General features: G+C 45.8%; 1 protein-coding gene across 1 annotated transcript in view; it reads left to right on the top strand.

Annotated features, from left to right (window-relative positions):
* F13A1 (coagulation factor XIII A chain) overlaps positions 1-24,813 on the top strand; it is a 140,730-nt gene that overhangs the window by 79,865 nt on the left and 36,052 nt on the right. The window contains exons 8-10 of the mRNA XM_059078024.2: positions 1,729-1,867; positions 16,951-17,054; positions 18,436-18,524. Coding sequence (XP_058934007.1) covers positions 1,729-1,867; positions 16,951-17,054; positions 18,436-18,524 — 332 coding nt within the window. The remainder of the gene's footprint in view (positions 1-1,728; positions 1,868-16,950; positions 17,055-18,435; positions 18,525-24,813) is intronic.

Genomic DNA, 24,813 nt, shown 5'->3' on the forward strand with positions numbered 1-24,813 from the left:
CATGAGTTTGGGTAGTGTGTTTTGTTCCTCCGTGGCGTCAAACTGGATAAGATTATTTTCTTAGCCATTTGCGTATACCCAAGGGCTAAAGGAATATATATTTCCTGGGAGCAATGAATGGCATTGTAGCCAATGTGTCAGTGTCCTAGAAGGGCTGGTCTCTCAAGTTCCACATGGAAGCCTGAACTTCACGAAGGGTTAGGTTACCAGTTGGAGGTAGCCCCCCCCCATGGCTCCCAAGCCAAGACTAAGTACAGGGTGCTTAGTAGAGGCAGCCTCTCTTATGAAATGATCCCAGGAAAAGAGAAAGGACTCCCCATGTCCTCCTGGTGTCTGCAGTTTCACTCTCCCGGTGGAATTCCTTTAGGTTTAGAACCAGATAAAATAGTAAACACCTTCCATTCATGTATGCCTTTTGTATAAAAGGGTCCTCGGATCTCTTCCTGAACACAGACTTTGGTGATAAGAAAAGGCAGAGGCCCAACGTGGGATATCACTGTGAGGATAAACCTGAAAAGGAAATTTGGAGGGAAGGAGGCACTGGTGCCCCCATGTCAAACTTCACCTGTCTTAAAATTATGAGTTCGGCAGATTCTATAATCATGGGAATTAGTGTTAAGCTAGAAATAGAACTAGAGTGCCAATCATTTCTTTGGTAAAACTGCAGCAAGTGTAGGGGCTGTAAATCCATAGAGGAAGATGGAAGTGAGAGGCGGGTGGTGGCTGCCATCGGTGACGTTTGGGGTGTTAAGATTGTCATTGACATATGCGCACCACTATATATACAATAGATATCTAATACGGACCTGCTGTAGAGCACAGGGAACTCTGCTCAATACTCTGTAATGACCGGTGTGGGAAAAGAATCTAGAAAAGGGTGGATACATGTATCTGTATAACTGATTCACTTTGCTACACAGCAGAAACTAACACCACTTCGTAAACCAACTACACTCCAATAAAAATTAATTTTAAAAAAGATTCAGTCATTTAATGAGGACCCTTGAGTCTCTACCAGACTCAAGTTTGGACTTCCAAGGTTGTTCTATTGAAGGAGGTGGATAGTCTTTGGTTAAAAATGCTAAACAATTCTGAGAGGGAAAAAAAAAAAGGGAAGGCAAGTCATTAATCTTAAAAGTGTCAGCTGAATTATTTTCAATGAGCCCTGAGGTCTGGCGTCCTGGCAGCCAGGGAGGGCATTTGGATTAAGTTTAATCAATAGTTGCATATACGGCGAGAGATGCATCCAGGTAATTTATTATCTAACGATTAAAATGAATCTGTGCTGTCACCCTCCACCAAGTGTCACAAGAGCATGTTCCAGCCGGGAAAGCAAACCGCACTGAGGGTCTGTTTGGTAAATTCCTAACTTCCTATTAGCTGGGGTTTTTAAATTTTATTTTCAGAAATTTAGTCCATTAGCTGGACTAAAATAATCCTACTTTGATGATCGTATGATTAGCAACTAAACAATTGGAAGCCTGTCCGTGGGATCCCATTCCCACTGGCTTCGTTTGGTGCCAACTGCAGTTTGCACGATCAGGCAGCAAGGCTTCTCTCTGCAGCCCTGATCCTTGACAATAGGCCCCCTTCCTCACTGTGGGGCATTTGAGAACAACATGTCCATGTTGGTAAAGAAGAAGGTCCCTTCTGAGAAGGGATCGTTCACGCTGTATTTATTAGATCTCGGTGAGGTGTTTAGTCGTGGTCCATCTTTCTTTCCTGCAGTTTTGCGATGCCTCGGGATACCAGCGAGAGTCGTTACCAACTATTTCTCAGCCCATGATAACAATGCCAATTTGCAGTTGGACATCTTCCTGGAAGAAGGTGGGAATGTGAACTCCAAACTCACCAAGGATTCAGTGTGGTGAGTTTGATTTACACGGGCATTTGCTGATATCAAATTGAAGTGACATACATTTACCAGGAGACAGAGTCAGTCTAATGTTTCTTTCTGTTCTATCTTAAGGAGTATTCGATACCGTAAGCAGAAATGTCTGATTGTCAGAGATTGTTTTTAGCTAATGAATGAGAAATGTTACTGAACAGGAAGTTTGGGCTTTTTCGTATAATAGAGATCGATCATCCCATTATGACAGCGGCCACTGGAAAAGGCCGTGGTTTTAGCGGCCAGAGCCTATGCTAGTTCCTCTCTACCTTAGTATATGACTATTATGGCAGAGACACAGGAGCCAAGCATTCTCTACTCTAAGAGTAAGATAGCCAACGTTTACTAAGCACTCACTGTGTACCAGTCTCTGCGTGAGCGTGATCTTATCTAAGCTTTTTAAGTTTAATCAGCTGGGCGCTTATTAATATTCCATTGACAGATGAGGAAACCGAGGCACAGAGAGGTTAAAATAATTTTCTCAAGGTCATACATCTGGTAAGCTAAGAATAAAACCCAAGAGCCTCTGACCCTAAACCACAACCCTTTTTTTTTTTTTTTCTTTTGGCTTTTGCAATACACGATTGCTCTTTGAATGTAAAGATGTGGTTCCGATCTGTGACCTCATCTTTCATTCAGAGATAGAAGTGGAAATAAAACTGAAATTATTACCAAATACCAACCACACAGTTTTTTCACTGCCCTGAGCAGCTATATCACAAGCTGGCTGCAGGGAGTTAGGATTCCAAAGAAATTTCTTTTTTCCATTGGGACCCACTCAGTCCAAAACAACATTCTAAAAAGAGGGGGGGGAAGAATCCCAAGAGTCCAAATGTAAAGGATATTTACAAAGGTCTGTATGGGAGGGAAATTGACCAGCGTTGACCTCAGTGGAATTTGGTTCAGTGGAACCAAAAATGCTTCTTTAGAAGCAGTAAAGCTAAAACACTGTCGGTTGTAAAAGCATCCAGATGGGGATGGTAGGAATTTATAAGCTCATTTTAAGAGAAATTAAAAGTTAGAAGTGTCTTCACTCCCCCATGTTACAGGAATGGAGCACACTTGTAGGAGCAGTATTAACTCACCAGTGCCGGTGAACGCTCATTTGAGAATGTGGAGAGAAGGAAATCGCTGAACTAGTAGCAAAGCACTACTGTGAATAAAAAACACTGCAGCTCATCTGAAGGGAATGAGCTGAGCCATGACAAGCTAGCGGGTGTAGCCAAGACAACGCCTCGCCCCTGTGGCACACTGAAGCACCCTTTAAGCCCTTGGAATTACAGCGCAGCAGCCCTGCATGTATATGGAATGACAGACCCAAACAGCCACCCCCTCAGCCTGCTGTGACAGCCAAAAATGGCACAATAAGAATTATTTGGCATCCTGCGCTGCTCACCTCTTCCTTACACACCCCGCCGCCCTGCACACAGACACTCACTCACTCACTCGCTCACTCAATGCCCTTGAAGCCGCTTCTCAAAATTATCCCCCCCCCATTCCTCCATCCGAAGGCCTCCCCGCCATCAATCCCCACGGACACCCGAGCAAATAACCTCATGAGGCTGCCCCTCTCCAAATTGATACAAAAGTGTGAAGCTGATAGACCTTGCTCCTGGTAACCCTCTCCCCTTTCAGCTCTCTGCTCCGAACCCCTTTCCCTGTTTCTATCACCCCTGTTCCTTCATTGTCTTCCCAATTATCCCATCACCCTGGGACCGTGTTCCCCGGTCTGGGGCCCTCCTCCTCCTCCTCCTCCACAGCCAGACCACTGCCCCGGGCTTCTCGTCTTCCCTTTGCTTGGCTCACGGAGGGTGGCTGACTGACTGAATGGCTGCTGTCACCCTAACCTGGGACACGCCAGACCGTGGAACACAGGGTTAAAGGTTAAGGGTCTGGGTCATGCACCAAGCAGCTGTGTGACCTCGGGCAAGGCACAACCTCTCTGTGCCTCTCTTTCGTCCTCTAAAGTGGAGATGACAACATTTCCAAGCATAACAGGTGCCTAATGACTGTTAGCTGCTGTTACTGTGTTCATTACTAGTCACGCAGCTGGAATTTCTTGGAGGCAATATGTTGCCATCAACCTAAGCACCTTGAAGCAGTCGGAAGTAGAGGGGTGCCCGTTGTCCTAAGATGACTGTGCTATTTCTGTCACTTTGGGGCATTTTAAAAACAAAGGCAGAAACTCTGCCTCCTCAGTGCAAACACCAGTGAACCCTAGAGGTTACAGAGGTCCCAGAAAACCAAACGTATTTCTAAGCCCCTTCCTGATCGAGGGGGCTGGTGGTGGCTGTGTCCTGGACACATCCACCAGTTTATGGTCACCACAGCCACCCCCCACATCAAGCTCTGGCTTGGGCAGTCCCTGGCTGTGTGACCTTGAGAAAATGGCTTTACCTCTCTGAGCTTCCTCAGCAGTAGAATGAGGGTAAACTTGGTAGTTACCAATTAAATGACAATTTAACGAGGCAATTTAATGTACTTCCCACAGTGCTAGGTCCAGAGGCAGTGCTCATTTGGCACCTGCTGATGAGATCAGTAATGACCACTAGTAAGAAAGGGGGGCTACCTAAGCTGCAGGGTTGGCGAGCAGGGGTGGGGTGGGGGCAGAAGGCTGACAGAGGCTGAGGCGGGGCAGGGAGGATGCGCTCGGCATCGGCTGGCCACCCAGAGGCCAGTGCAGCATGGCTGGAAACACGTGGCCCGACAAATTTCTTAGCAGGGGTCTCAGGAGCCACCGGCCTCACCCAAGCCCCCCAGCCTCACTTCCCCCCACAGGCTCCACTCAGACAAACTCTAGGTTGTACGTGGCCCCCGCCCCCCTCTTTCTAAAGGAAGCCACGAGAATGGTTTCCTGGCTCTCTCTCCTGTGTCTCCACCATCTCTTCGACACTGAGGTCCTGATGGTACAGGATGTGGTCAATTAATTTGTCCGGCTGGGTCTTGGGGACCCACGGCATCCTCTTTGCCACGGCTCAGCGGGGTCCCGTGTCCCCAAAGCAGAAATAAGGCAGCACGAGGGTTCAGAGGGAGAGCTCAAGGACGCGTGCGAAGGTGTGGCGCGCTCAGCGTGACCCAGAGCCGAGAGGGGTGAAGTCTGGATTTCACCCGCGCTCTCGCCCTTTCCCTTTACCACCGCGGACCATCCAGCACCGACTGCTTCCCGGCCTCTGCCACCTTAGGTCCCTGAGCGTGTATTTCCTCTCCCAGAGAGCCTCACCTTGCCACGGCAGCAATTCTGCCCAGAGTGGACATGCTGTTGATGCTGACAGAGGAAAGAGTGGGCTTTTTAGCGATTCAGGAGAGGAACCTTAGGAGGGCACAGCTGGGCAGCAGAATTGCACCTCGGGTTCCCAACTGAAATTCCAGGAGGGCCAATGCAAGGTAACATATCCTGGAAGGAGCAATTGAAGCCTCCTGTGGCCAGCGTGCTGATGGATTTGGAATTATGTGTAACCTCTGGGGGGTGGCATCCATGAATCACAGTGGACAGTTTAATGAAGGTGCCGTGCAATGTCCGGCTGCAATCTAAACAGTGAATAGGGATACGGGGCTCACCATGGGCAGGAGTAGAGGGACCCTTTATCCACCTCCTGAAAGAACTCCGCTTGGTCACCTCATCATACGACCGTCACAGTGGAAATGGAAACCATTTTAAAAGGAAGGGATGGTGGCGCTTATTAGGGTCATGAAAGGTATTTCAGTAAAAGGCTCCTCTCCTTCTAAATGAAAGTGTTATCCTGCATCCTGCTCCTGGAGAGGATGTAGCCAGATTTCACGATTCTGGGTGAAAGATCTGTGCCCACCTCTTGACTTCCCTCCACCAGTATGCAGCCCTCATGGGAGAAGCCTTGTCTGATGTATTTCACTTTTGTTTTGCCAACAGGGTGAAAGGCAAAGAGCAAGGACTTGATAAATGGAATTGGTTGGAAAAAAATTTAAATGCTTATTTAACAGATAAATCTCACTTAATTCATTCAACAAACACTATTATACACTAATACTTCCAAATACCAGATGCTAAGGATTCAGAAGGAAATTAACTAAGTCTCTGCCCTTGAGGAGCTCCATCCAGTGTTCATGAGTGAAACAATCACATACAGTACACTCTATAAAAATATAAGGTGGGCTATAGGATGAGCCAGGAGTCAAGGAGACGAGGGGAAGAGGCTTCCGTCCTAAACCCAGGGGAGCAGTTGGGACAATCTAAGAAATAGTCAGTGATCCAGGTGGAAAGAAATTACAGTTTTATTTTGTTTTTCCTTAGGATCTCATGGAAAAACACCAAATCAAGTCAAACTACTCTTACAATTTCTTTCCCTCCCTCTCTCTCCATGGCTCACGGCAATATGATTAGCTCTGCCACTGACTAGCTGAGTGACTTTGGGCAAGTTGCTTGATTTCTCTGAGCCTTAATTTTCTCATATGGCTTTGGATTGAATGAGGTGTAGGGTCACCTTCAGCTCCAAAATTATTATATTTAAATAAATGTCACTGTTCTTCCAGCCAGGCCTTTCCTCCCACAGTTAGCGGGTTCTGTCATGTGCTCTGAGTGAAGATCTGCTTGCCTTCACAGGACCAGGCTGTGATCCACTCACCCACATGTAGGTGCTGCTTTGCAAACTGTCTTCACGTACACTCTCCAGGAAGAAAAGACACAGAAATCAAACACGCCACAGAAAATTGCTGTAACTCTTTGGCTGGTCTCAACGCACCTGATTCTTAAAAAAAAAAAAAATCCCAACTTCCTTCAGTACTTTTTGGAAAGAGTACAGTTGTTATTGTTTTGTTGTGTTTTTCACTCCAAGTGCAGAAAACTCTGCTGCAATGGGTAGCATTGAATCTATAAACAAAGCTCTTTCAAAGCAACCTTTACAGCAGAAGTTAAGCAGCTTCCACACCTGGGAGCCAGCCCTGGGTTTAACACAGTCCCACCAATGCTAATTCTAATTGCAGTCTGCCCACTTGGCATATGCTGGTTTGCACATCATAGGTGCATTTTTGAAATTCAGACGGATCCACTTTGTACATTGTTTTTAGATGCTCAGTGTGTTCCAACTAGTTGAACTTTCATATTGTTACATTCCCCTAACTTTTAATCATGGTGTATGAAAAGAAGAACTATCCAAAAATGAATTCCAAGTAAAAAAAAAATAGAAGAAATATTCTGAATATAGGCCAAACTGTTTAAGATGCTTACAAGTTTGTAAAATTATCCTGTGATGTATCCAAGTTACCAATTCTGAACAGCCACCAAAGATATTTCTTTTCAAAGAAATTATCTAGTTAACCACATTACTGTCAGCCAAACAGTTTTTGAGAAAATCACCTGGAGCTAGATCATGAGAGCTGTCATTAGAGAACTAAGAATATATGCCGTGAATCCGCACCAGAGTCTTGAAAGAAGGATTGAAAAAGTTATTTGCCACCTCCAAGAATCAAAATAGCTCCTGCTTATAGAGCACTTTCTTTGTGCCAGGCCCTAAGCTAAGTGGGTGACATGTATTAATTCATTTAATCCTTTTAACAACCTGTTAAGGTACTATTATTATTGTCCTCACTTATAAGTGAAGAAACTGAGGCACAGTAACTTAACCATGGTCACCAGCCTTCTAGCTCCCATGACTTCCGATAGGAAGTCATTTTTAATTCTATTGATAATCCCTGTACATAACAAATCACAATTTTTGTGTGCTGTCTTCAAGATTGTCCCTTTATCTTCAGCTTTGGACAGTTTGACTATGAGGATTTTAGACGTATATCCCTTTGAGTTTATCCTCTTTGGGTCTTTTAACTTCTAGGATGTGTATATTAATATCTGTCATCAAATTTGGAAAGTTTTCAGCTATTATGTTTTCAAATATTCTTTCTGATTCTTTCTCTCTTTCCCTTCCTTCAGGGAGGTTCATTATGAGTATGTCCCACATGCCTTTGGGCTCTGTTCATTTTTCTTCATATTTTTCTTCTGTTATTCAGATTAGATCATTTCAGTTGACTTATCTTCAAGTTCACTGGTTCTTTATTCTTTCTACCTGATCAAATCTGCTTTTGAGACCCTCTAGTGAATTTTTTGAAATTTTTATTTCAGTTATTATACTTTTCAGCTCCAGAATTTGTTTGATTCCTTTCCATAATTTCTATCTCTTCATTGATATTCTCTATTTAGTTAGACATTGCTGCCATGGTTCCCTTTAGTTCTTTGAATATGTTTATAATGGCTGAATTAAAATCTTTGTCTAGTAAGGCCAATGTCTTGGCTTCCTCAGTGACAGTTTCTCTTGAATGGTTCTTTTTTTCACTGTGTATGGCCCATACTTCTCTGTTTCTTTGTGTCTTGTAATTTTTGTTAAAACCTGGACATTTTAAATAATATAATGTGTTAACTCGGCAAACAGGATATCCTGATCCCCAGAGTTTGTTGTTGATGTTTAGTTGTTGTTGTTGCTCTTGTTTGTTTGTTTAGTGACTTTCCTGGACTAATTCTGTAAGGTCTGTATTCATCATGCATGGCCACTGAAGTCTCTGCTGGGTAAACTCAGTGGACAGCTAATTGTCTTCAGTGTTCCAGCAGGAAGTACACAATTCTGCTGTAGCCTTCACTTCCTGCTTGCACAGAGTCTGAAGTTCAGCCAGAGGTGAGAATTTAGGACCTTGTTGGGGCTTTCCTGGGCATGCTTACAGACCTGCACATCTGTATGGCCGTCTAGACCCTCAGGAGTATGTCAGAAGTGTTCAAAGTCACCTAAGGAAATTTCAGTCCCTCCTCTCAAATTTTTTGGGACTGCCTTTTATTATCCCCAGTTGGTATCACCTCTTCAGGTACCTATAATGTTAAACAGTTGCTTCTAATTGGTTTTGAAAAACATCCTACAGATAGGGCTATTTGCACATAGTAAGCTCTGAATCAGATCAAATAAAAATAATCCCTGGGAATGGAACTTTTCAGAGGGCTGCCAGACAGGTTAATAGTGACAATTCTTTTATTGAATTTTAGGGAGTTCCAAGCCCATTTTCTCCTCTTTGTTGTTTGCTAGGCTGCAAGTTTTTATGGCTACCATAGTTGTAAGGCTGTTCATTTTCAAGACTACCACGGAGCTAGGGAGAGAGGGCTGGAAATAAGGCAAATTAAAATGCCACAAAGCTCACAGTTCTGAGATTCTTTTGTTCTCGTCGAGTAAATCCTCCTTATATTGTTGCAAATTTTTGGTTCATTTCCAGAGTTCTGGAAAAGTTGCTTTTGATCATGTTTGTTAGTATCCTCATTATTTTTGTGAAGGAGCAGATTTTTGGAGGCCCTTACTCTGCCATTCTGGGAGTGTTTCTCCAGAACACACTTTTAACCACACTACAAGTGGTTCCAAATTGGGGGCCTACCACACCCCTTGAGGGGTTTACATTTTGTAAGAATAGTCTGGTATCTAATATAATCTTCCTGACATATATCTGAAATACATATTATTTTATGTATTTTTATTTCTTCATTTCTTCTATACATTATAGGGCATTATATTATCTTTTAGAAATTGTGTATAGAAATCTGTGGACTTCATTTCAGTATAACATAGGGGTGTTACAAAATATTTGTTTTAAAACTAGGAAGGGACATTAATTTTTGAAGGTTGAAAATCACTGCACTAGACTCTCCTCCCATTCCTTTCATATATCTACCCTAGTCCTGTGGCTACAATATCTCCAAAGAGGGCCTGCAGTTCCTATTCTACTCGAGTTCCACCTAAGAGTGAACAAAGAGGGAGTTTGGGAGGTAAATAAAATCAGAGATCATTACAAATACCTCTCAGGAAATTAGAATGAAAAAGAAGGTGGGAGCCATCTAATAAACCACATAGAAAGTACTAAGGCATTTTTCATAACAAGAAAAATGTCATGTTTTGGTTAATCATAAATTCTGCTTAAGAGGGTCATCATATATACTGATCAAAAGTTACCAGTTTTCAAATAATTAAAAGCTAATAAAATATGTGCCACCTAAGCTATACTGAATGCAATTTAATTTCTTTGGATGATTAATAAGACCTCTAGAAAAATTTCATATATATAAGAGCTTTTAGAATAGTATACTCATAAACAGCTTTATAATGCAAAGTAGTAATTTTGGTACCTACTAAGACTGCTGGCTGTATTTTTTAAAACTCCTTTCAATAATTATGGATAAGCTTGGCCAGAATTTATTATAAAAAGCTTTTTGTACCTTAGAGTCATTCTCAAAATCCAATCTTTTCTTAATTTTCAGCAGGAATATCAATTGATAATCTGCTATGTAAGAGAGAGTGGTAAAGGGGTTCGGGGTGCTATTTTCAAAGTAAATCCAGCAAGGGGAACTCAGCAGAATTACAGAAGGCCTTCTGCTAAGTAGTGGTGTCAAATGTGCCTCATATGGATGGGTGTCATCTACTTCCTGAACATTTTGAAGGTTCCATTTTGGTCTCTCACACATGCCATCTTCAGCCCCTTAACTGGGTCTTTCGTGCTACATCAAACTGTGATTGAACTGTGACTTCTTTTTTTTTTTTTTTTTAATAAATTTATTTATTTAATCTGTTTATTTTTGGCTGTGTTGGGTCTTCGTTGCTGCGCGTGGGCTTTCTCTCGTTGCGGCGAGCGGGGGCTACTCTTCGTTGCAGTGCGCGGGCTTCTCATTGCAGTGGCCTCTCTTGTTGCAGAGCATGGGCTGTAGGCACACGGGCTTCAGTAGTTGTGGCACGCAGGCTCAGTAGTTGTGGCTCACAGGCTCTAGAGCGCAGGCTCAGTAGTTGTTGTGCACGGGCTTAGTTGCTCTGCAGCGTGTGGGATCTTCCTGGACCAGGACTTGAACCCATGTCCCCTGCCTTGGCAGGCAGATTCTTAACCAGTGAGCCACCAGGGAAGCCCTAAACTATGACTTCTTAATGAACATCATAGGATCCTTTCCCTGCATATAATAAGCAAAAACAAACACCTTCATTACTTTCTCTCTTTTTTTGATGGGTGATTGGTTCCTACAGGGGTCACTGACTTGGTCTCCGCCTGATTGGACTTTTGGCTTTCGGTGGAGAGGACCCCAGAGGAACTCCAAATGCCCCTTCCTGGTTTCAGCACTCCAACAATGAATAGCTGCATTCTGAACTAGTGTGGTTCTCCCAGCTCCCAGCTCCATAAAAGATTCCTCCAGCATACTTCCTTTCCTCTGAATAATTCCTTTCTGTTGTCTTGCTTCATTACCTTTCCCAACTGGCAATGTTTTTCTTGGTCCAAACTTTTATTTCCACTTTGGAATGTCTTACTAGGCAAGCATCAGAGTCCACCAACTTGTCTCTACTGCTTTCCCACCCCCCCCAACCCCCCTTCGTTACTGGAGTGACCAGAGTTTAACAAGTCCAGGGCGTGCTGTCGTTTTTGTCACCAATATCATTGCCTGTGTGAGGAGCATAACGACAGGGCCAGAGAGGAAGGGCTGCGCCCATCTGCGACAAACTCAAACAGTCTGCAGGATAGACCAGGACCTTTCTTCTACCCCCTGCCATTTGTGAAATAAAAGAATTCAAAGACTTGGTTTACACTTGAAGCTGGTCCAAGATATCTCTGTCCCGGCTTTCTCTCAATCTTATTTATGGTCTCCCCTGAGCCCTAAAAAAGCTGCAGAAACAAAATTACAGTCCCACGTAATTTTCTGCACAGATTGAAGATGAGATGACCCTGTGGAATGTTTAAGCAGTTAATAGCCAACTTAAAGGCAGTAAAGGACTCCTTGCTTAAATTATCCACTCTATTTTCTTTGAACATACAGCACACAGAGCCCCGAAGCCCATCCTGGTCTCAGCTGTGTTTTCTGTCCACTCTGAACCCTCCCGTGGGCACTTGTCACTCTGGATGTGACCTTAGCCAGTTGTTAGAACTGTGCTCTTCCTTCTTTAATAAAAAAGAGTCCTCTTAGTGGTTGTTTTTTGGGGGGTGAGGGGAACTAGTATATATTTATTATAAAAATTTCAAACATTGTAGAAAAAATTATAAAAATAAGAGTCATCCGCTTTCTAGCTACTCAGAACATTTATAACATTTCGCTAAGCATTCTTTAATGGGTCCCTTTGCATATTGTATTCATTTTTTATTGCTGCATAACCGATTTCCAAAACCTTGGCAGCTTAAAACAACACAAACTTACTATCCAACAGTCTCTGTAGGCAAAGGCTTTGGGCCCAGGTTACCTGGGTCCTCTGCTTAGGGTCTCAAATGATGGCAATCAAAGTGCTAGCCTCGACTGTGGTCTCCTCTGATGCTCAGGGCTCTCTTCCAAGCTCATTCAGGTTCTTGGAAAAATTCAGTTCCTTGCAGCTGTAGAACTCATGGAAGCTTCCATCTTCTTGGAGGCCAGCAGGAGAATGTCTTTGCTGCCTCAGATCTCTAGCTTGCTATGTCCCAGACCTCCCAGATTTAAAGGCTCGCGTGATTAGGTCAGGCCCACATGATAATCTCCTTTTTAATTAACTCAAAATCAACAGCTTACTTACCTTAATAACGTCTGCAAAATCCTCTTTGCCATGTACAAATGTAATCACAGAAGCAACATCCCATCCTATTCTTAGACTTCACCCACATTCAAAGGGAGGGATTTATACAAGTGTGAAGATCATTTAACATTCTGCCTTCCACACATATAGACATATACAATGAACACTGTACCTGGTGTTCTGTAGCATGATTTTTAAAAATTGACATGCCATGGGTATTTTTCCTACCTAATAAATACAGATCTGATTTTTATGGCTGAATAGTAGTTTATTTTGTGATTTAAAACAGTTAATCACATATTGGACAGTTTCTGATTTTCCTTCTTAAAAATTTTGCAAAGATGAACATTTCACATTCTTGTCTTTCCACGTGTGTCATTCTAAGGAAAGGAGTTTACCAAATCAAAAGATAAACTAAACCAATGCTGCAATATCCCTTCCAGGGTCCTCCAGCAGAGTGCATGGTGCTGCTTTGCTAGTGAGGCTCTGCTTTGGGTGCAGATTCCCCACGTCTTTTGCTCCGATACTGCCAAATTACTACATCCTTGAAAGGAGTTCTAGAAATCACTAGCTGCCACTGCAGGAAGCATACAGGAAGTAACATAAAGTAAAGATGTGATGTTCACTTGTCACCTCCATCATCTCCCCAAAGAAGTTCTTTTCAATTTGATTAAATAACTTTCGACGAGATGGGGCCTTGATTTTAATTTCTACCCTGCTTTTTAGAAAGAGGCAACAAGGATGCTAGATCACATTGAAGGCTGATAATCTTTTTAACTTTAAAAGGACACTGCATATTTTGATGGTATGGTGGGAAGTCAGGCTGCAGATGAAGGCTCTGAGAAAATACAAAACCGTGAATCTTAGAAACAAGCACACAAAGATTTAATTATGCCTGCCTGGCTAGGAGATATCCTTGCCTTTCAAGCAACCAATACTTTGTGAGCACCTCGCATGGCCCAGTTCTAGTTCTGGGAATGTGATGGTGAACAGGCAGGCAGAGCTCACCGAATGAATCCGCACACCCTGCAAGTGCATATGATGAAACAGCCAGATACATTTATCTAGATACAGATCTAGGTTAAAAAGCTTTAAAATAAAAAAAACTTTCCAAGAAGCATATACATTTTCCCAGCTTGAATAGTAGGTAAACAGAATTCAGCAATGTCTGTAAATGTCAACCCCTTTCATAGGGGAACTTGAGATGTAAAAGGCAGGCGTGTGTACCCAGAAATACTGAACATCCAGCCCAAAGGGGACCCTCGTGGCGTGGGTGGCCCAGGACACATTTTCCCTGGCAATTCCTGAGCAGAGAGAATGGCATGATGGAAAAAGCCCCATTCTTCAGAGGTTGCAACCTCTCCCTCTACCCACGGCAACCTGGGAGCCCAGCGACTGGCCTTCCACCCGCTGACTAAGGCCCAACCCCTCCAGAGCATAAGTTCTGTTCACTTCACCCACTGCTACAAGTTCCTGACCCCCTTATTAAACTCTTCCACCCCAAGCACACAAATAAGGTCTCAGTCTTAGGTGAAAGTGGAAAAGACCACGAGTAGCTAATTATTCAATAGATACCGAAGTCAGAGAGAAGAAACCTTTCCCCCTCTCCCCGTCATTTGAAAAGAAATAAAATCCGCAAAGCAATGTCTTTACCTGAGATCTGAAATGCAAAGCTTATTTATCTTGTTCAAGGCTAACCTGGCCCAGGACACTTGAATTTAAATAAGGAGGTTCTGGGACCTATTACCCCCTAAGGCAGTGCTGGTGAAAGCCGGGGTTGCTAAACGTCGCAGGCTGTGTAAGATGCGTGGCTGTGGCCATTTGGGATTGCAAATGTCTCACTGCTGTTCTTTCTGGATCTCTCCGCCTGATGGTGCAACGTCTACTGTTCTTACGGGGGGCTAGCATTGCTTATTACCTGACCACCGTGACCCTCCTTCCAGCTTCAGAGCAAAGATAGAGGCTCCCAGTCTCATATGCTCCTGGCCGGGGACCTCACACCTTGACCCTGACCTACATCTGCACCCTCGTCCCCTGCAGACAATGCCTCGCGCTGCACAACTGTCCATGGCACTGCTCTCCACCTCATCCTCCTGCATCCTTGGTATTTGAGCCTTTTTTAATTCCGTCTCTCCCTTTATTCTATCTTTATCTCCCTCCCTCTCCACTGGTTCTTCCTCCATAGACATGACAATCTCTCCTAACGTAAAAATAATCAAAACAATCTTCCCGCATTGCGTTATTTTCTAGCCACTGCCCTATCGTCTCTTCGTGCATTCACAACCTAGATCACCCTTGGGGGAGAAATCCACTCCGAATTTCTCCCCTTCTGTTCCCTCTGCATTGTTTGCACTCACCACTCTCCTCCATCAGCAGTAAAGACGCCAGTGGCTTCCTACGTCAAATTCCGAGTGTCCCGTGTGTATATAAAAATGCCTCTCGGGTTTCATCCTTTGAGTTTCCCACGGGCACTTGAGTTCATCGTGTCCCAAGGGAACATGTCACCCACCCAACACCAGCCCCCGACACAAACCTTCTCTTCTGCCTTCATTCCGTCTTGGTGACTGGAACCATCACGCTCCCTGGAGACTCAAAAGCTTCCTCAACACTCGGAGTTCCCTTCTGACAGCTCCTCTCCTTCTCCGCGGTGATGAGAGGACACTCGGCTCAGTCTCTGCTCCTCACCCAGCTTCCACAAGTACAGATCTGCGAATTTAACTGGCCCAAGGATGAAGCCCCAATATTGAACTTGGGATAAAAGTATCTCACAATCTCATCCTCACCAGCAACAGAGCTCAGTGTTTAAAAGCATGGATCCTGGAGCTCTGTCGCTAACTCACTGTGCAACCTCAGGCAAGATTCTTAACCTCTCTGTGCTTCCGTTTCCTCCCTTGTAAATGGGGAATAATAATAACAATACCTTTCTCAGAGAGTACCAGGAACATCATACGTAAAGACTTTAGAGCAGTGCCTGGCATACAGTAAGTGCTATGTGTATCTCACAGTCTTGTGATGTACTGCCCATTTTCACCTGCCAACCCTCTTCTCCCACGCACACAAGTATGCAAACGTGCTACTCACCAGCCACAACAGCATACAGGTCACCAAACACACCATGTTGGCTATTTCTTGTCTCCACAGCTTTGTTCTTAGTCCTTTTGTTCATCTGCTAAACTCCCATTTATTTGGGGGGACTCAGCTCAAATATCACTTCTGCTGTGGTGCCTTCCCTCCTGCCCCAAGGGCTTCCCCACTGAGACCCGATTGTACCCCAAATGAATTTCCCCTGTAGCATGCATCACTTCAATCAATTATTTTTAAAAGTCAGAGAATTACCATGTTTGAGCACTTATCATAGGCCAGACCCTGTTCTAAGTGCTGTACATGCATTAGCGTGTTTAAGCCTCCCAGCAAACCCGTGAAATGTTTTAACAATTGGTTTCTGTCTTCCTCATTCCTCCCCAATTGTGGGGCTCTTTATGGGCAAGAACCTATGACTTGATCATGACTGGGTGTCCAGCGCGGTGCCTGCTGCGTGATGGGCCCATAGATAAGTGAATACCTCTGAACTGAGCCAATCAAAGACGAGCTGAACTCAGAGAGAGATGAGCACATATGCACGAATTACTGACATTGAAGGACACTGAGGAATGGGTGGACGGGAGCTGGATCTGAGATTCACCAGTGCTGTAAACAAAGACTGCTCTAACTACCTCATGCCACCATGAGATTGCTATTACTACGTGAATATTTTCTATAATGCCGACCGGTTAATGGGCTCCCATTTGTTTCTGTAATGTCACATAATTTCAGGTCTTTCCAAGGACATAACAATACAATTCACGATGATATTTTTAATCCCATGCTCTTGCTTCAAGGGTCACTTGCTAAGTCTGAAAAGTTTTGCCTGGCCTTCAGCTCATGGGTCACCCACCTTTGATAAAAGTGTAAAGAGACACTCACCCTGACAACGTTTCCTTTTTGTTGGACACCAGATGGAAGTTTGCCACAAATTACAGACAACTAAAGTCAGGAGTTAACATTACAGTTTCTATGGCAGTAGTCTAAGGCCATAAACAAAAGCATTCTGTTGCTTAATTGTTACAAAGGGAATATGCTGTTTATAAATCTAATATACATATAAATATAAAAAGAATTCAAAGATAATATGTATTTCGGTTTTAGATAACTTTTCTTCCCTGCCATATCCCTTGAGCCCATAGTAAATTCTGTTTCATCAGGCAGTAGACGAGGGTTAAGACCAAAACTGATGAAGGCATTGATTAGAATCTCTCTGGGTGGCCTTGAAGCTGATATTAGTGGGGGAGAGAGCAAGGTCCAGCCATATGAGTGCCGCCCCAGGGGTGCCAGTGGAAAAGGACCTGCACAGAAAACTTAAGTCTAGATCCCCAGTATATCTCTGGGAAGCTTCCAGTTAGCTTAAGCCATTCCATTTACAGATAGCATAGTCACAGGGTTTTTGGTCACTCTTTGATTTCCTGGAACATTGAATGTGATGGGAAGTTTAATCTCACTGGGGTGGTGTTTTTTTTTAAGGAACTACCACTGCTGGAACGAAGCCTGGATGACGAGGCCGGATCTTCCCGTTGGGTTCGGAGGCTGGCAAGTCGTGGACAGCACCCCCCAGGAGAACAGCGACGGTAAAACCCGCATCTCCCACAGGGAGAGGGATGTACTGCCAATCTTTATTTTGCGTTTATGATTTGCATCTGATGTGTGGGAAACACTCCCTCCCGGTGGGAAGCAGCATCAGAAGTGTGCTTCCTGGGCACAGGTACAGGCGGATTACCTGCCGGTCAGCTTTAACTTCATTTCACTGATCATCACTTTACTCTGATTATTCTGTAACTTTTAGGGGCAAAAAAGCATAAAACTTAACATGTATAACTCATCGACTCTTGCTTTGATAAGCAGTTTTGAAGACAAGAGCAAAAGTATCTGGGTAAGCACTTTTGCTAGGCTATAAAATATACTTCAGCCCTGCCTGATAAACGGTGATAAGATAGAAGGCAGTGGTGAAAATAAAGAACTCAAAAAATAATTACAGATCATCCTTTAAATTGTTGTTTTTCCAGACGCTGATTTCTTTTTAGGTTGTGTGATTTCTTTCAAAATTTGAGTATGTAGGTACTTATCTTCTAACGTGTGTGCTAAGTGGTGGCAGCTATGACCCCCCCCACCACCGAATTTTTCTAAAATCACACACATCATAAGGACCCATTTCTCTTTAGCATGATGATAAAAATCAGTGGTCTAGGACATGACTTTTATTTCCCCAGGTGTTGATATAAGACATTGATGTGTGCATACATATACACACAAAAACATTCATTACATACTCATAAGGGAACGTCAGTACAATACTGGCTTTTAAGAGAGAAATTTCAACACTTTCTGGTGTTCCGGATTATATATCATGATGAGATAGCTCGGTGACTAAAGGCAGCTAATCTCTTATTAACGAGAGATAGCTGGTTAAAATTCAAAGGACTTTGTAAAAGTCAGCGTGGGTCTACTGACTTCCTGAGGGCACGTGGCCCATGTGTGTGGCTAATATCCAGACTCTCCAGTTAAACTTGACGCGTGTCCATAATGTCCAGACACAAAGAACAAAAGTGAAAACAAACAAACAGCAACACAAATACTGAGGACGGATCACTGTTTCCAACATTCCAGATACGAGTTATAAAAGGATAAGCCCTATGTAAGCCAGCGGCTGGCCACCAACACACTTGAGTCTGTTTGTAGCTGAAAGAGTAGATGCAGAAATAATGTTGCCCTATATTCTTTTCGTGGCTTCAAATTTTGCTTTACAGAGTCATTTCCAACAATTCCCTCTTGATCACACATGTGGGTCGTTCACCCACTCCGGCCATGGAAAGCACCGGGGCTTCCTCAGCAATGAAGTGGAGGAACATTTGTCTCTCCAGAGTCACTTCAGGGCTATGATCCAGATCAGCTCTGTATCTGGACAGAACTGAAGACGGCAAACTCATGCTCTCCCTCCTCTGTGTGATACAGGGATGTATCGGTGTGGCCCGGCCTCCGTTCAAGCCATTAAGCACGGCAATGTTTGCTTCCAGTTTGACGCACCCTTCGTTTTTGCAGAGGTAAGTGGAAAGCTGGGGAAAAGAGCTGCTTTCCTTCCCAACCTCTTAACACATCAGAAAATAAGGTACTGGGCTGTTACTTCTAAATTTCCCAGGTGCATAGTGTATGCTTCATGTTTACAAAGTTAACTAGACATCATTCCAACCCCCAGGTGCTGCATGCTAGATGCAGTTCTTACTTAAACATTTTTCTCTCCTTGATGTTTTGAGATTTTTCTGCCGGAAAGCGATTGCTTTACTAACCTTAGCTTAGTTCTCTGTACCCCTGAAGTAGGTATCAACGGCTCCCAAGAAATTAAGTGACTAAATGAATCACTCAACAAAAAATTGGTGGAGACGGTCCACGAATTGAAATGGCAGAGTGTACTTCTTCACCCTGAGACTAGCCCAACAGTTCACGGGGAACAGCTCCCAAACACACCCCAACTACGGTCTTAGTCTGGGAACTCCAATCCATTTCCTGCCATTCCAGGTCATCCTCCAACAGTGGAGACAGAGAGTACAGCTGCTAGGATACGGAGGGGAGAAGAGGGTCTGGAGCTCTGCACGCTAAAGGGTGGATAGGGATGGTCTGGGAAAGGGTCTGAAATTCTGCAAGAACTGGATGGAGGTTGGAAGCAGAGAGGGCAGTTCAAGGGTGCTCCAAAGAGAGCTCAGAAAGTCAAATTAAATGTAAGAGACATCAGGTGAAGCAGAAGGCCAGGAGGCTGCCGAAGGTAGGGGTGAGGAGCAGAGATTTATGAGAGGCTGAGAGGCAGGACTGACCTAGAGTATAATTTCACGAATGATGGCAGTGAAATAATGCCTCTACTGCTACGTAACCGCTTTGCCTGACATCTGATGCTCTTAGCAACCCTTTAAAATGGGTGTTATAATTCTTCCCATTTTACAGAGAAGAAAAATGAGGCAAAGAGTCGTTAAATAACCTTTCCACAATCATCTAAACGATGAAGAGTAGTGCTAAGATTTAAAGCCAGGTGGGCACCTGAGCCCATGCCAGTAAAAACCACCTTCTGCTACTATTCTAGAATGAGCGAATGTCTGTTATCACTATGTGCCAGGCTCTGTGGGAATTCAGAAGCCTGTGTCCTTAAGAAACTTGATTCTTGATGGAGATGGTGGTACGTAAACACAGCAACATTGAAATAACAATAACGCAAGGGATGCTATGGAACTAGGTGATCAATGACTTGCGTTTCAGTTAATTGAGACATATGAGCTAGGAACTGAGTGAGGCAGGACAGCAAAGGCCACAAGACCCTGTCTAGGGAGAGTGACCTGGGAAGACACACGAGGACAGCTACATGACAGCCACAGTACAGTGAGTGGCGTATTACAGGAGCCCGTGCAAGGAGGGCCAGGGAAGCTCCCTGGAGGGAGTAGCGCCTGAAGCAAGTCTGGAGGGATGCTTAGTAATTACTCAGGCAAAGGGGGGAAGAAAGAAGCCAGAGGAAGGAAAGAATTTTACACGGAGGAGAAAACTTGAGCCTCCGAATGGTATGTGCAGACAATTAAAAACTATACAGGTTCATGAAAAGTGATGTGTGGGGAGGAGTCCAATGATGACAGCTGAAGGATGTAGACACGGGACCTTCTGTCCTGAGAAACGGGCACCTCGTCCCGTAAACAAGAGGCTTCCCACGGGGAAGGGACGGGAAGCTGTGCATCGCGGCCTTGAAGGGAAGGCCTCGGGCGGGGGACACGGGAAGAGGCTGCGACGTTACTCCACGCCCAAAGCAGACAAACGGCGACAGGCGGGGAAGGAGGGGGCAGGCCTGGGAAATGTTTCGGAAATAAGCAAAAGCGGAAATGTGAATTACACAAAAGGAACAGTGTCTCTTCTACTGTTCCTACCGTGACAGTTTCTAGAAGCCTTGGGAGAACAGGCAGACCGTATTTGGAATTTCACCCTCTCGACTTCATTTTGAGATTTAAAGATTTATCCAATCCTCCCCAGCTGCCGTCTGATCATTTCTGATGCTACGAGCACTTCTGAATGGGAAATCACTCTAACACCCGCGAAGCCTTGCTTTTGTATTTTTATGATGCTTTGTTGCTGCGAAGGGGAGAGGAACAGCCTCCCTCCAAGAGCGAATTGCCTAAGAGCTGTTAATGCGAGTGCTTTCTGCCGTTATTAAATCTAGATCGGGCTGTTGTGAATGTCATCGGGACTCTCAGGTTATAATTACTCCTCTCTCACCCACTGCAGACTTGTCTGACAGCGTGTAGGATTGCGGCTTTGGTGGGGGCTGAGCTTCAGGGCTGAGCCATTTATAAGAGATGCTCCAACTGCTGAAAAGTGCGCGAGGACTCTGTTCTCAAGGGTCCTGAAGTAGGACTCCATGGGGCGCGTCGGATTTAACTTTAATGAGAGTCTATGTGACTCAGGTCCTAGACGGCATCCTCCCTCCCTCTCCCGCCTCCTTGCTACCTAAGCCTGCCTCTCCCTAACCCCAGCCACGTCGGCCGGAACGTGCCTTTCCTGGCCTCTCCGCACACTGACTTTCTTGGTCACTCCTTAAGCATTTCCGGGCCAGATCAAGCATCGCGTTCATTGACTTCTTTGGGTTTTCTCAGGGCTTTTGTAGCGAAAGCAGAACCCCAAATAAGAGAGGTATGCACGAAGAGCATATCCTACATCTGCCCTTCTCCTCTTCTCCTCCGTTTTGGAAATCTACCCTTCCCATTTCTAGATTTCTTCCAGGGATCGAAGCTTACTTCTCTACCCCCCCTCCTTTCTCACGCCCTCAGCCCTGCGGTGAGTTTCTTGGTTCTGGAGGCTGTTCGGCCTGTCCTCCCTGACTCCTGGGGACCTGGGGCTCCTAAAGAGAGCAGAACGGGGTTCTCAGTGTCGGGGCTACTTTTCCAATTCCCACGCAGTTCCCACGTTCACTAAGCATGAGCTGCCACTTCTCTTCTGTCTTAGCTTCTTCTCGTTGTGTCTGTTGACCCCTTCACGCCATCCCACTCAAACTCACGCACGCACACGCACACACACGCACGCACCCGTTTCCCCCCCTGGCCCCGAGCTAATTTTCACGGCAGCAGCGACAGGCTCCTCGGGGCCACAGCCGCCACCCCATCGCTCCAGGAGCCACACCTCTCCTTGCTTTGGGCCAGCAGTTCCCTGTACACTAACTGTACGAATGCTCCTCTGCAGATTCTTCGTTCTCGATTCAAGGTCGTTTATTTTGCTGCCACTTATTAGATGTAGCCCGTTTTTTGGCATCCCCTAGTCTGACCTAAAATAATTCACCCATTCGTTCAAACAACCTATGACACTCTGGAATCATCCTGGCTTCTCTTCCTAACCTTCCTCAGGCATCTTGCCGGAAATATAATGCCTTCCAATAAGATCACAGGTCCAACCACGCCAGCGATCTCCATCACTACCCTCTGAGCTCTGAACAACACTGAGATCTGGGACGTCTGCCCCTAAATCACCTGCTTCCTCCTCGCTTGCCCCTTTCCTGTTTATTCTCCACAAACCAGCCAGAAGTGTCCTTCATAATGTAAATAGAAACATGGCACTCCCCTGCCCCAAACCTTCTAATGGACTCCCATCACTTTTACAATACACTGAAGCATAACATAAATCATTGCAAGACTCTGTGTGATCTGGACCCTGGCTTCCCCTCCACCCTCATCCCTTGCTCATTTCCTTCCAGCCGTACTGACCTTCTTGCTCTTTTGTCAGAGTCTTTACACATACTGTTCCTTTGGCTATGACAGCTCCTTCCCTACCCTCCACCCCACTTCGCATGTCCCGTTCCCTCCCTGCATCCAGATCTCTGTTCAGCTCACCTCCTCGAAGAGGCCTTCACTCACACCACCTCCCACCTGAAACATCACCACCGGCGCTGTTGTTTCTGTCCTTCTCCTCTGACTTAGTGTTATTACTTCTCTCCTTGCTAGAATGTGAGTTCCACGTAGGTAGGCTCTGTTGGGTTCTCACCGCTGAAAGCGGGGTCTGGCACATGGCAGCCACCAGTAAATACATGAACGAATAGAGCAAAAGCAAAAGCCTGTGCGTAGCGTACGCTGCTGAGAGCAGCATCCAGAGAGACAGGGGTCGCGTGGCGCCCTCAAGTGCCAGCAGCCCCGGTGGGAGATGAGGCCCACGTACGCAGCAGCAGGGCGCACACACGGGAGTGTGGCCGCGGAGCCAGCCCCTACGGGCTGAAGGAGTGGCAGGCACGGGGTCGATGTCTGGCAGGTGTGCCAGGACGGCTCCAGGACCAGGTGGGCGTCCACTGCCTTCCCTCAGAAGCCCTGGGAGGAGCACCAGCTTCTCAGCACAGCCTGCAGGGCAGTGACTTCCACTTGGGAACAAATGCAGAGAGCAAACACTGTCCTGGGTCCTGCAAACCAGAGCTTCCGTCCTGAGAGGTGAGAAGTGTAGCTTCTGCCAGCAGTGGATACACGTTTACAACAAGCAGAAGTTTGCAAAGAGGCCCCTCTAGCCTGAGGACCCAGCCCACCTTTGCTGAGCCCCAGGGGCCCTGAAACATCCAGACATCCAAACGTGATATCCAAACGTATCGGAGTCTTTACCCACACACTGTTCCTCCCGGTAGGAAAGCTCCCCCGCTACTGTCCACCCCACTTTGGAAGTGCCTGTGTCTGACCGAGAAGCGAGGGGTGGTGGGGCTGAGAGTAGCCATATTTCACTTTGGGTTGCCCAGGTTCTGCGTGACCAGAGCCCTTTCAAATGTACGGGTAAGACTAGATGGTCCCGAAGACTCCTTTCCGCTCAAAAGAAATTAAACATAGGACTTTCACAGGTGTTGCTGATCTACTTGCCAGCCTTGCAAGGGAGGTGTAATTAAAGCCAGGCTCAGAGATATTCAGCAACTTGCCCAAAGTCACGTAGCCTAGGTCCAATATTTCTTCCACTTGTGACTGTTCCACCATAGAGATCCAGCTGGTCTTGCATACACTTTCTAAGCCTCTCGGTGATTCTAATGTGCCGTCAGGATGGAGACCCACCACGGTAGCGGCTGCAACCAAAGAGAAAGCTTGCGGATGTCACTGGGAAAGGATCCTTTCCTAAACCCTCACACCCAACATACCTATGCAAAAGCCATTTTATGTGTGTGTTTCTCCTTTCCTTTCCTCACAAGGGACAGTGTAGTGGGCTGGCCTGAGATTTTAGCCTACATAAATTTCCTAAGCTGTGCTCAAGGGGAGACAAGGATTTATCCACTTTCATATCTAGCCTTGTCTCCCTGGAAAATGGAAAGCTGCTGTAAGAGTTGTTTGTTAAGAGGATATTTATCATCACTGTGGCTATAATTTGCAAGTGAGGAGGGAGCTGTCCGTGCCTGCATGGTCTCCTCCAGAGGGAAGGCTGAAATTCTCAGGAAGCTCATTTAAAGTTTCCTTGAACTTTTTTTCCAAACTGAGAAATATTCTTTAGGTGTCTGCTCTGTCCTCTCTTGTCCTGATTCCTGGTTTCACATTTCAGCCTTTCACATCACGTGTCTTTCGCCTCCGAGCCCTGGATACTCTGCTGAGGAGCGGGGCCCGCATCGGCACCCCTCAGAAATCTGAGGCAGCAAAGAACCAGTCAGGCCCCGGGTCTGGAAGCACCTCCTCACCACGTGGCGCCATGGTCCTGTGGGGTGCTGCGGGAGAGGCAGCGAGCTGTGAAACTCCAGGGAACATGTACGGGTCAGCCCGGGTGAAGGTCAGGGCATGTGCGATGACCACCCAGGGTGAAGGTCAGGGCACGTGCGATGGACACACAGGGTGAAGGTCAGGGCACGTGCGATGGACACCCAGGGTGAAGGTCAGGGCACGTGCGATGGACACACAGGGTGAAGGTCAGGGCACGTGCGATGGACACACAGGGTGAAGGTCAGGGCACGTGCGATGGACACACAGGGTGAAGGTCAGGGCACGTACGATGACCACCCAGGGTGAAGGTCAGGGCACGTGCGATGACCACCCAGGGTGAAGGTCAGGGCACGTGCGATGGACACACAGGGTGAAGGTCAGGGCACGTGCGATGGACACACAGGGTGAAGGTCAGGGCACGTGCGATGGACACACAGGGTGAAGGTCAGCGCACGTGCGATGGACACCCAGGGTGAAGGTCAGGGCACGTGCGATGGACACACAGGGTGAAGGTCAGGGCACGTGCGATGGGCACCCAGGGTGAAGGTCAGGGCACGTGCGATGGACACACAGGGTGAAGGTCAGGGCACGTGCGATGGACACACAGGGTGAAGGTCAGGGCACGTGCGATGGACACACAGGGTGAAGGTCAGGGCACGTGTGATGGACA

Source organism: Kogia breviceps, chromosome 10 (genome assembly GCF_026419965.1).
Source record: "Kogia breviceps isolate mKogBre1 chromosome 10, mKogBre1 haplotype 1, whole genome shotgun sequence".
Classification (NCBI taxonomy): domain Eukaryota; kingdom Metazoa; phylum Chordata; class Mammalia; order Artiodactyla; family Physeteridae; genus Kogia; species Kogia breviceps.